Source organism: Medicago sativa, chromosome 1 (assembly GCF_051527215.1).
Source record: "Medicago sativa cultivar Bolivia chromosome 1, Bolivia_mono, whole genome shotgun sequence".
NCBI lineage: Eukaryota > Viridiplantae > Streptophyta > Magnoliopsida > Fabales > Fabaceae > Medicago > Medicago sativa.
This window is the reverse complement of record NC_140749.1, coordinates 5,304,219-5,315,586: the sequence shown is the minus strand read 5'-3', so window position 1 is coordinate 5,315,586 and position 11,368 is coordinate 5,304,219. Positions and strand designations below refer to the sequence as shown.

Sequence of the window (11,368 nt, the reverse complement as noted above, 5' to 3'; positions counted from 1 at the left end):
TGAGGACCCCACTTTATTTTTCTTGCCCTAGAAAATGGGCTGGCAAAGTTCCAGGATAATAAAGCCATATACATGCTGACAAGTCAATGGCAAAAGTTGTATTTTCTGTGAATTGTCTCATTCAACACATGATATGCATTATGTACCACAACCATTTTTAACTGTTATTAACCCTTATGATATCTCTCTGTTTCAATTAACAACATTGATACAATTTTTAAGTCTATTAAATTTGGTAATGACAATACAAATTAAACTTTCTGTAGGTTGTTCACTAGCTAGCAATTAGCAATATATATTATATACCCATGCATTATGCTAGCTAGTACTTTATGCCAATTAACTGCATCTACTAAACTAGATAGGAAAATAATAGTCTGTGTTTTTTACGATTTTGCCCTTATTAAGGGCATTTTGGTAAATTGGTAATTGAAGCTCCCCTTGGCTATATATATGTGAAAAGAAAAAAAAGAAAAAAAAAGAAAAGGGTGACAGAAACGGGAACACGGGAGAAAGAAGGGGGGGACGAGAGAGAACAAAAAACGATCCTCCCTTCTCCGGCGAAAAACGGCGGCGCCACCAATCTTCACTCAAACATCAACAAAATCAACATGCAATCATCTCACAATCAATAATCATCAAAGGAAATTCTACATTCAATCAAGGAATCTGCCTCTTCTTCAGTTTTCCTTCATTATCAAAGGTTTGTTTTCCAGAAATTTTATCTGTTTCGGTTGTAATTTTGCTTGCATGTGTTCATAAAATTGTTTTATTGATTATAGGGTTTGATTTCTTGATTTTAGGGTTTGTTTTAGTGATTCAGGTTTGTTGTCTGTTGGGATTAGTTTTGTGCCCTAATTTTGTATTTCACTGTTGAATTGTTGAATTTGAATTCAATGAAATTGTTGTTGAATTTCATTAGGGTTATGTTTGATTTGAATTTAATTTGATTTGAAATTAATTTTGTGCCCTAATTTTGTGTTTCACTTTGGTTTGTGTTTTTGATGGGGATTAATAGTAGAGGAAAAGATGGTGAAGGAATTTCTGGAATTAAAATAAAGTAGCCAAAACAATGTTATTAAAGTTTTTGATTAGGGTTGCATGTTGCAGGTTGTTTCTATGATTTTGTGTTCATTGGTTTTTTTTGTGATTTTATGGGTTCGATTATTTTGTTTTTTATTGATTTTCTGATTCTGGATTATGCTAATTAATGTTGTTGGATTATTTTGGGTTTGATTATTTTGTGATTTTTTGATTCTGATTCTGGGTTTGATTATTTTGTTTTTTTAGATGGACAATGAATTTGAGGATGGACAAGCAACTTCTGATATGATGGCAAGCAGTCAACAAAGGTTAATTTAACAGTTGATTATTCTGGGTTTTATTATTCTTTGAATGTACTGTTTTGATTTTCTGGGTTTTGCTTATGTTATTTTTTCGATTGTGTCTGGATTTTCATGTAATTATCCTTCTCAATTCTCAAAGGATGAATTTTGTGAATGATTGGTTCTGATAGATAGAATGTATAGTGTATGATCATTGCATGGTTTTTGTGGTATCTTTTTAACCTAAAAGGGATTATTTTTTCAGTTCTCTGGATTTGATTTAGTTATTTTATGCTTAGGCATGAACGGGAAGAAGAAAAACGAAGAAAGAGCGTAAGGAGCCCTAAATTTTTTGTAGCTACTGTGAAATCTTTTCAAGGTTATGAGTCCTAATTATTCTTTTTAAATATTCAGCCCAGTTTCCATTTATGCATTTTTCTTAATTATTAGTCCTAATTTTAGTTTTTTTTTCACGATTTGCACTGATTCGACAGTCATCAATGAATTTATGAAAAAGTGAGATGCGGAGGAGGCTACTTTCCGCAGAAATGCAAATGTGAGTTTCCTCATTGTTTTATGTCAATTTGGATCATTGTTTTATTATCTTAAGTAAATTCATTATTAATATAAATGCCTCTGGATCTTATTAAAAGGAAAATGCTTCTTTGAGGGCCTTAATGGACAAGGGAAAACAACCCTTAGTAACAGGATCTGCTAATGTTTTTTCAGAGGTAACAATTCCAATGTTGTGATGTTTTTAAAAATATTTAAACTGTAGTTTGTTAATAGGTTGTTAACAGATTTTCTTAAATATAGTGTATCTGATTGTCTTGAATATCATTATTCAGGATGTTATCTGCTTATCAGAACCTGTTGATAAGGCAAAAGGCTTAACTGTTGCAGAGAGTTTTGGGATTTCACAGGTTAGTAATTAGCCTAAATGTTATTTTATTGTGTCTTATTGTTGCTTAAGTCCATTAAATTGACTCCAAGTGTTTTCATTGTTTTGAAATAGGATTTGATGTCTAGATTTGGTACTGCTGCTGCACAGACTACTGAGTCTGTGTCTGATCATGGTAATACAAAGAAGACTGGTGCTGCTTATGATCAGGCTAATCAAACAAGAAGGAAAAGAAGCCGTGAGGGAACACCAACCACTGGTATGACTCTGTTCTTCACCAAGTGTCACATCTTGATGAACAATAGAGTTGTCATGGGATCACAATTGTACTTGTGTTATCATCATGATGTCAACCACTTTATTGAGTAGGGTCTTGATAAGTTGAATGATATTATATCATTGTTGCTCAGTAAGGGGTATATTGCTCAGGTTTTTAACTTTGCAATCAGATTCAGACACGTTGTAGATTCTAAAGAGTGGTCTCTTACCCATATTTCCGACTTCATACCGTATCGATTTTGGAGTCTTATGCTAGAAATTATAATTAAATGTCATATTCCCAAAATATGATAGATATGTTTTCTCTACTATTTAAGCAGATGGAGAAGGGAAAACTCATACACAAGGTAGTCAAGTTTCCAAAGAAATCGCAGTTTCTGATAAGATGATGGCAGTTACCCCTGCTGGTGTCGCAGGTCAATTAGTTGGACCTGCAGTTTCTTCAGCGATGACCACCGCGCTGGAGCTGAGAAATTCTTCCAGTGTTCATACTAAAACAAATCCCACAAGTGCCGCTCAACCTTCTGTTGTATTGCCTCTAGAAGCTTGGCTACAGGTACGGTAACATATAATTCATCATAACAGTTTAAATACTCTATAGTATTTAAATTCAAGTTATAATCTATAAACCCTAAACTTTAAGTGTTAAAAGAAAGGCTGTGCAGCCGCTCGCATAATTGGCCTAACTCTGATAAAATGTTACATTTTTTTGTTTGCATTGTTAATATACTAGAGATTATTAATGTTTTAGACTCTTTCTATGTAATTCATATGTCTCAGCTTTCAAAATCTTCCACCATGCCGAACTTGAAGAAGCTACTAACCAGTTTGACACTTTTCTGGGGTCCGGAGGGTTCGGCAGAGTCTACTATGGTAAGAAGCTGCAAAGGTATCTGCAAATTTTAATGACAAAATGATGACTGTACACTTAAATTGTAGTTCAATAACTTGGTTTTTTTTACATAGTAATTTCCATTCGTTACGATCTCTAAACAGCTGATAGAAACTATAGATAAAAGAAAAGTATATAAAAGTTATATACAAATAGTATTGATAATGGAAATGGTAATTATATGAAGGGGTACAATAAGGCTTATATAGTCAATGAGAATAACTAATGAGTGTGACTAACTTTTACATTTTCTGACCGCATTTCATTGTATTTATGTTTAGGAAAACTTAAAGACGGTAGAGAGGTTGCAATAAAACGCTATGATTGAAGGGATGATGTTTGCATATGATTAGTCCTTTGAGTTTGTGAGTAATGAATTTTTGTCGATATTGTAAATGGTTTAAAGGATATAAACTTAGTGTGGGCCATAATTTGATTAATGGAAATTAATAATCATGTAGAAATAGGGAGTATACTACAATCAAGGAGGTTGTTTAATATTGGGAGTTTGTTTAATATTTCGAGGTTGTTTAATATTTGGAGCTTTTATTTACTTCGGAAGAATGTCAATTAAATTGAAGAGTTTTATGGGAATGTTTTGTTGGTGAAGCCTTACCTTGGTATCTGAAGCCTATTGTTCTGCAACATTATTTCATAACATTATTAGTAGGATGCCTAATTGATATCTTCCTATAACATTATTCAGTGCACATTAAGTCATTTACTGATATGCTTTCAAATTTTGGATGTTGTACATTTAAGTCAGTCTGATATGATTAAATATGCAGATACAAAAAGGCGTCCCGCACAAAATCGAGAAGCTGCACGTAAGAGCCATCTGTGAAAAAAGGTTTTTATGTTGTTTACAAATTGATGAATATGTCAGATGAGTAATTATTAGTGTCGATGTACTGATCAAGTCATTTCTGACATTGCCTTACAGGCTTATGTGCAGCAGCTAGAATCGAGTCGTTTGAAGTTAGTGCAGTTGGAGCAAGAGCTCGAATGTGTTAGACAGCAGGTGCGGGGAAGATGAGTTATTATTTTGCTAAACACGACACTGTGATTTTGACACAATTTGGAGCTTTAGTGAAATGATAGTCTCACATTGATTTTACTAAACTCAATGTCAATTCAAACATGCATTTAAATTGGAATTATATGATATTCTAATTAGAGTACCTTTGTGCAGGATTATGGAAGAGGAGAGCAACTCCAATTTGGCGAATCAAAGCGCTACCCCTAAGAGCAAAGTTTGTCCTGTATGCCGGAAACTTATTCATAGAGTAAAAAGATTATTCAACAGTTAGGTTCATATTGCTGTATAATATAGAAGTTTTATAGGTCTCTAAAACTGCACGGTAATTGCGATTTTAGCCGTATTGGATATATTTTGCTGCAATAAATTGTCCGCAATATCACTAGGCTGTAATCGCAATTCAGAACTATGGTTACTGAATATGCTTACAAATATGCAGATTGATGTATGAGGATTACATATAGTCAATAGTTAGATTATGATTATGACATTGAGTTCATTTTATTTATGGCAGCAAGCAATATATGTCGATATTTTGTCGCCTCTAAGCTTGAAAGATTAGTCTTAGAAAATTGTCTTCTACTTTTGACAATACAATTAGCACTTTGTTTTAGAATTTGTTGATCCTGCTTATTTTCTCATTTTGATACTTGATATCTTGGTAATCATCCTGTTTCTGCATTTTTGGCTGCATATTTTGCAATTCTAATTTGACAAATTATGTTGTTTCCAACAAAGCCTAACCTTCCTCTAACAATATTACAGGTTCATAATTATGTGGATGTACATGTTTGACACAATAGTTCATTTACAGTTAAGTTAAAAAGTCATTTGAGCGGGGAATCATGCCTCTGAGAGATTAAAGTGTGGTCTATCACCATTCAAAGAGAGAAGACGAAGAAAGAAGAAAGAAGGACCGGGGAGAAGAGAGGGAAGAACAATGAAGAGAGAAGAGGATTGGTTTGTTTGAGAAGAAGAGAAAGAAAAAGGATTGGGATTTTTAATTCAAGGTGATTTCTTTATTTTTACAGAATTTTTTTTTGGTTAGGGTTTAATTTCTTTGTTTTCTTTTGATCAATCTGATATCATGCATGTTTAAAGTTTTGTTTTTCCAGAATTTTTTTTGGTTTCAATGGTGATTAGAGTTGGATTTCTCAAGAAAGTTGTTTTATTGATTTTAAGGGTTTGATTTTTTGGTTTTGTTTTGTTGAAGTTGTTGGCTTTATTGTTTGTTGATTTTGTGTTCACTTCTTTTCTTCCTTTTCCTCCCCAACCGAACCCTAAACCCCAATTTTATATTTTGTGTCAATTTGTGCCTTTTAATTTATTTGTTGCATGTCTGTAACATTGAAGCTTCTGGGTTTGTTGTTTGGTGTACTTTTTTGGAATTGGTTTTGAATTTGTGTTATTTTTGTAGTATTTATGTTTTATTCATTTTGTCTTATTTGGCAATAGATTTATTTTTTACCTCAGTGTTGTCTAATATAGTTATTTATGTGTAAACTGTTTCAGTGGCTTTCAAGTTGTCAAAGAGAAAACCTGATGGCAACCTGCATATGCTCCATAGTATACTGTTTGGGAAGAAAACAAAGGTGATGTTGCTGACATATTGTTTGTTTTTGCTGACTTCCATTTCTGGCCAGGTTTTTGCTAACACCTCTGCTATTCCTGAATGGTTGTCAGGTTAACAATCAATTGAGGAATATAGGCCAGTTTTATGGTTATGCGTGGGCTAAAAATGAGGTACTTTTCTGTTATAATGTTGTATTATATTCATAACAATAGATATGAATCTTTGTGAGTGGTTGTGTTTATGTTATCTTTCATTAAAAACATGATGATCTGATCCGTATGGCTGATATTAACCTGCAATTAAATCTACATCTTCACAACTATTGGCAGAAAAAACAGAGAACAAGGGTAAAGGAGAGGATCGACAAATTTGTGAAAGAAAAATTGATTGTCTTCTGCGCTGTTCTTAATATTCCAATAAACAAGAGTAGTGTGAAGAAGGTACACATTCATATATCATTTTTGAATCCAAAGGAATTCAAGTACCACTTCTAAAATGGTATATAAATTTTCTAACAAAACATGTTTTCAAGAGGAACTGTCTGCAAAGCTGTTGGTGGTGTTGGTCATGCTTCTCAACAAAGCAAGAAGTCATACAAGAAAGTTTACAAAAATAGGTGATGATTATAATAGCTTGGAACAGGTAACTATCTCTAATTATTCAAAAAGGTCCCATTTTTTGACATTAAGCTCTTAAGTATGACAAACAACAATATTCAGGTCTTGAATAATTTGGAAACATTCAAATTTTTCATTAGGTGAAAATGATTGCATGGCTGATGGGAGTTCTTGGCATATTTGCAATTATTGATTGGTAGTTTGCAAATAGATGACATTGTAATGCGTCTGCTCTTTGTTGGGATTTTGAGTTGCACATCTCTCATTTCAATGTTTTCTTCTCCATTGTTTATAATTGTATATATTGCAAGCTGTTACTTTTTATAGTAGCGTGTGTATATCTTTTGTGAATTTTAATGAGTATTAGTTTATCCTTAAAATGGAATGGAAAAGAAAATTATGATGATAGTTTATGTCTAACAAAGGTTTGCCTATGCTATGCAGTTGAGCCTCCAAACACTGAGCAAGCTTTAAAATGGTCGTATAAAGCTTCCGAAGGTGGTAATATCCGGGCTCAGTACCAACTTGCTCTCTGTCTTCATCGAGCTGGTGGGAATAGAAGCAATATAAGAGAAACGGTTGGTACTCTATTCATTTTCTCTACGACAATTTTTAACTACAAATAATCAGGGAAGGATTAAAAGCTGGGAAACCTGCATGGTTTAATGTTTGAGAATTGACGTATAATATTGCATATATTTGGTTCTTTTATTATCATAATATTATCTGTCGATGCTTGCAATTTTGTCTAATGGATATATTTTTGTTATCTTATATTTCTATTTGAGTGATTTATATTGCATATGTAACTATGTGAGTGATTTGTATTTCTATTTGGCATTTGTTAAAGGAAATAAGGGTTGATAGTTCTTTTACTCTTAACTGTTATGGTATCACTCTTCAAATTATGTATTCATTTTTCCTTGGTTTTTTTAATATTGAAATTATTCATGGATTGTTTGTAGGTGATTTATGCTCAATTTTTTGTCCCAAAAGCTATGGAGCAAGACTACTTTTGAAATGGTTAGTTTATACTTTTCTTGGCCTGATAATGAAACTCATGTTTTCTCAGATCTTTGAAACATTTTTATGATTTACGGTTACCTTTCGACTGATTGCTATTATTTAAAAATGCATTTTCCCATGTTCATTTGTATTCAACATAAAATTAAATTGTGATATAACCATAAATTTATTTGTGAAATATGCAGGTGTATGCTGAGAAATATGTTGTAGATCAGGAAGCATTCATTAAAGATTATGCTGAAGCACATGCCAAACTCAGCAACCTTGAGCAAAGTGTTGAGTTACTGTTTTGTACATTTTCATATGGGTGTGCTTATTATGTGACTACTGGCACAACAAAAGGAATTCAATCTCAAGAAACCTTCGGTGTATCACTATGACATATTGTTACTAGGATTCATGGTATATATTTATATTTTATATATAATATCTTGTATGGAGATGTTTAATTGTCACTCACATTAATGATACCAGCAGAACTAATACTTTTCTTTGAATCAAACATTTAGACTTTGCTTTGTGGACTAATTGGTTTGCCTCCTTCAAATGGAGTTCTGCCTCAATCCCCTATGCACACTAAGAGTCTGGCTGTTCTCAAGAAACAGGTGTGTAAATGAGTATTGATAATTGTAATTTTGTATTGAGTAGCAAGATTGAATTTGATATTAGGGGTTTGTTTGGATTGACTTATTTGAGCTTATATATTGGTATAAGCATTTGCGAGACAGTTTGAGAGAGATTATGAAAACAAATTATGACATACAAATAAGCTGTTTTCTGCTTACTTTCATAAGCTCTCAAGGATAGCCTGTGATCACACATGTTACATGGTATTTGAAAATAATTTGACTTTTATCTTTTTTTTTTATAGATAAAATTTATATGATAAGTGATTATGCTATAAACTCTTGATTAAGTTGTTTATATACACAAAGCCTGAATATGGTGATTCATTTTCCTTTGAACGGTAGTTGATCCGGAGAAAGATGGTTAAATGTGCCAAGGAAAGCATAGGGAAGAAAGCTAGCAACTCTAGAATATATGAAACGATGCAAGCAGTGTTTATAGAAATGGATAATGATCCTAATGTAAGCCTACACATTCTGATCCTCTCATCCTTTTGCTAATAAATATATTCGGCAATTGTTATATATGTTTTTTATTATTAATTCATATTATATTTTGATCTTTGCCCCGTCCTATAAAATTCTGGTTCTGAACCTGCTGACACGGACGTCAAACACGACACGAATAATAACTAAATTACTAATTGTTCCTGAGCATGGTTCTGAACCTGCCCTTGGATTTGATTTTGTGAAATTGAGTGAGATGACATAAAAAATTAGGTTGTTTTGCATGATTAGAAATTCCCCCAAATGAATGCGTTGATTTTTTATTGTTATTATTTGATTTTCTATGTTTCTATATGTTTTCTATTGGACTGAAATGACAAGAATTGCTCAAAGTATAATCTGTGGGAAAGTATAACATCGTTGTTAAGAATTGGTATCAGTAGGTGTGATGGTATCTATGGATTAAATTCTTTTTATGTACAAGTGTAAATGTAATTGGTACTTTTTCTATAAACCTTTCTCATGGCATCCTGTATCTTTGAGTATTTAACTTTAATAAGTGTGACTTCTGTAATTACTTTTGTTTAAACATTACGAGACTTATAGGCTAATATGAATCATTTGTACGGGATTCTCCTATGCTACATCCTGCACAGCAGTACTTGAAATTGAGATCTCTTGGTGCTCCTGCGGCTCTTCTTTCATTAGCAATGCAGGGAGTTTTTCGAGGATTTAAAGACACTAAAACTCCTTTATATGCCACTGGTATGTATGCCTTGACAAACTTCAATTGTTATTTGCTATAGTTCTGATGGATCTGCTACAAAAGAGCCAAAGCTGGTTGATTCAACCAACAAAGATGATGTTGCCGCAGTTGATTCAGCTGTGACTCCAACTAGCAAATCTTTGGGAAAGCGATCTGCTGATAGCGTCAAATCAGCAGATGATATTGTTTTGATTGATTGTGACAAAAGAGCCTAAGCTGGTGCGTGTTAAGGTTGAAGCCGATGAGTGAAGTCTCTTGAAAGATTATCGAGTTTTGGTTGTGTTGCTGATGTCCAAGTCCGTTGTCCTTTCATTTTGTTTTGTTTTTTCTTTTAATTGCTGCATTGAAGTTTTCAGTTATGTTTTGCTGCTGCCAGACTTATGGTGTTTTTATGTATGACATTATCAGTTTATAGTATTTTGTTTCCGTTAATGATTGTTTTCGAATTATAAGTTGTGCACAGAAATTTCTCAATCAATTGAATTATGGTTTTGTGTTTTGAAAGACCTGTTATACTTTTCATTTATTTCTATTGCGCATAATGTATATGAAGGCTCATTTATATGTACTTCCAACTGTGCAAATACAGTAGAAGACTTACAGATTATCAGCACAATCTAAATTCTTAGACAGGTAAGATCCTGATGTAGTAAACCTCAAATATGTTTTGTCCATTCAATGTTCCTTGATGCTTCACTAATAGTGACGTATTATTCTAGCAAATAAAATCAATCCCTTGGCAATTGTAGCATAATAATTTGTCATGGCCATGAAACTTATGATTGTAAATACATTGCAATTATGGGATTTGATATTGAGTGATATGATTCCTATTTATATGCAACCCTCTGCTCTGTAACATATGCGGAAAATAAGGGTTTGATACTAATTGATTCAAGTTAATTCTATTTTATTATTTTGCATTATGTAGTATATATTTTGTGGATGATAGGTTTATTCTTAAAACTTTTGATTAGTGAATCCCTTAAAAAAAAAAGTACTCACTTGTAGGAGTACTCTAAATATTGTGTTATGGTTTATAATTATCTGTCATTTCGCAATCTATCCGTCCGATATAATATTTTGTCAAAAAAGTAGCTAACCCCCGTGCGAAGCACGGGTTTGTAACTAGTTTAAATATTACAATTGTTGGAAAAAACAACAATAGTCTGGCGTACCCCGGGCGAGGGGTGCCCTGCTAATTTGGTACTATAGTCTGGTGGGCCAATACTTTTGATTTGAGATCGGGAGTCAGTTCTTTGACTTAGTTGGTTTTTGGGCTTTGTGTTGTGCTCTTTCGGTGGATCGGAGGTCGCGAGGTTTCTGATAGCTACATGATCCTTCGGTTAGGTGCTCTTCGAAATGTGACTCAGCTTGGGTGTTGGGGTCTAGGAGTTTTATTGAGTGTGTTCTTTGTGGATGAGTAGTGACGATGGACGGCGGTGGATACCGTGTTTACAGAGCTAGTTTTTTTTTTTTTGAGTCTGTTTTAGGTGGTGATGTGTTTTGGTGGGTTTATCTCTAGGGGTTTTTAGGTGGTTATGGTGTACCGTCTATATGCGGCACCATTTGTATCTTGTTTCGTCCATACCTTGCGTCTTGCAGAGATGGCGTTTAATAATATTTGCCGATTAAAAAAATTGTTGGAAAAGACAAGAAGTCTCACATATATTGAGTAAAATATGAGCAAAATCAAAATTTATGAGTGCATAACAATTCCAATTGGTCGAGATCTTTTTGGACAAAAGTGTATCTCTTAATTAAAAGTTAAGTTGAGCCAGCCTATACAATATTCTAATCCTAATCCTAATGAAATAATGGTAAATTAGTCAGATATGTAATGAAGACATGATTAGCTTTCCATGCATTTTAATATG

At 33.2% G+C, this 11,368-nt stretch overlaps 2 protein-coding genes across 22 annotated transcripts; both read left to right on the top strand.

The window, feature by feature from the left end:
* The first annotated feature begins 476 nt into the window (after positions 1 to 476).
* On the top strand, positions 477 to 5,362 carry LOC146951981 (transcriptional activator TAF-1-like). 20 transcript variants are annotated; one of them, XR_015032973.1, is made up of 14 exons: positions 477 to 703; positions 1,291 to 1,352; positions 1,625 to 1,704; positions 1,820 to 1,881; positions 1,979 to 2,056; positions 2,174 to 2,248; positions 2,341 to 2,485; positions 2,823 to 3,061; positions 3,286 to 3,378; positions 3,679 to 3,762; positions 4,186 to 4,247; positions 4,341 to 4,418; positions 4,590 to 4,683; positions 5,202 to 5,362. XR_015032973.1 is itself a non-coding variant. In XM_085757230.1 (13 exons), the coding sequence occupies exons 5-12, from the start codon at positions 2,003 to 2,005 to the stop codon at positions 4,641 to 4,643; spliced, it is 777 nt and encodes a 258-aa protein (XP_085613356.1). In that variant the 5' UTR covers positions 477 to 703; positions 1,291 to 1,352; positions 1,625 to 1,704; positions 1,820 to 1,881; positions 1,979 to 2,002; the 3' UTR covers positions 4,644 to 4,650; positions 5,251 to 5,362. The 20 variants fall into 20 exon arrangements, 7 of the variants coding, with proteins under 7 accessions (XP_085613356.1, XP_085613340.1, XP_085613349.1 ...); XR_015032970.1 differs by lacking the exon at positions 3,679 to 3,762 and having other exon boundaries at positions 2,826 to 3,061; XR_015032957.1 differs by lacking the exon at positions 3,679 to 3,762 and having other exon boundaries at positions 4,186 to 4,224; positions 4,590 to 4,702; positions 5,251 to 5,362.
* LOC146951980 (boron transporter 4-like) lies at positions 5,306 to 9,995 on the top strand. 2 transcript variants are annotated; one of them, XM_085757295.1, is made up of 12 exons: positions 5,306 to 5,446; positions 5,949 to 6,028; positions 6,120 to 6,179; positions 6,339 to 6,449; positions 6,542 to 6,651; positions 6,767 to 6,845; positions 7,071 to 7,204; positions 7,592 to 7,649; positions 7,838 to 8,054; positions 8,162 to 8,257; positions 8,624 to 8,740; positions 9,382 to 9,995. In XM_085757295.1, the coding sequence occupies exons 9-12, from the start codon at positions 8,052 to 8,054 to the stop codon at positions 9,529 to 9,531; spliced, it is 366 nt and encodes a 121-aa protein (XP_085613421.1). In that variant the 5' UTR covers positions 5,306 to 5,446; positions 5,949 to 6,028; positions 6,120 to 6,179; positions 6,339 to 6,449; positions 6,542 to 6,651; positions 6,767 to 6,845; positions 7,071 to 7,204; positions 7,592 to 7,649; positions 7,838 to 8,051; the 3' UTR covers positions 9,532 to 9,995. The 2 variants fall into 2 exon arrangements, with proteins under 2 accessions (XP_085613421.1, XP_085613415.1); XM_085757289.1 differs by lacking the exon at positions 6,767 to 6,845.
* Positions 9,996 to 11,368: the final 1,373 nt, after the last annotated feature.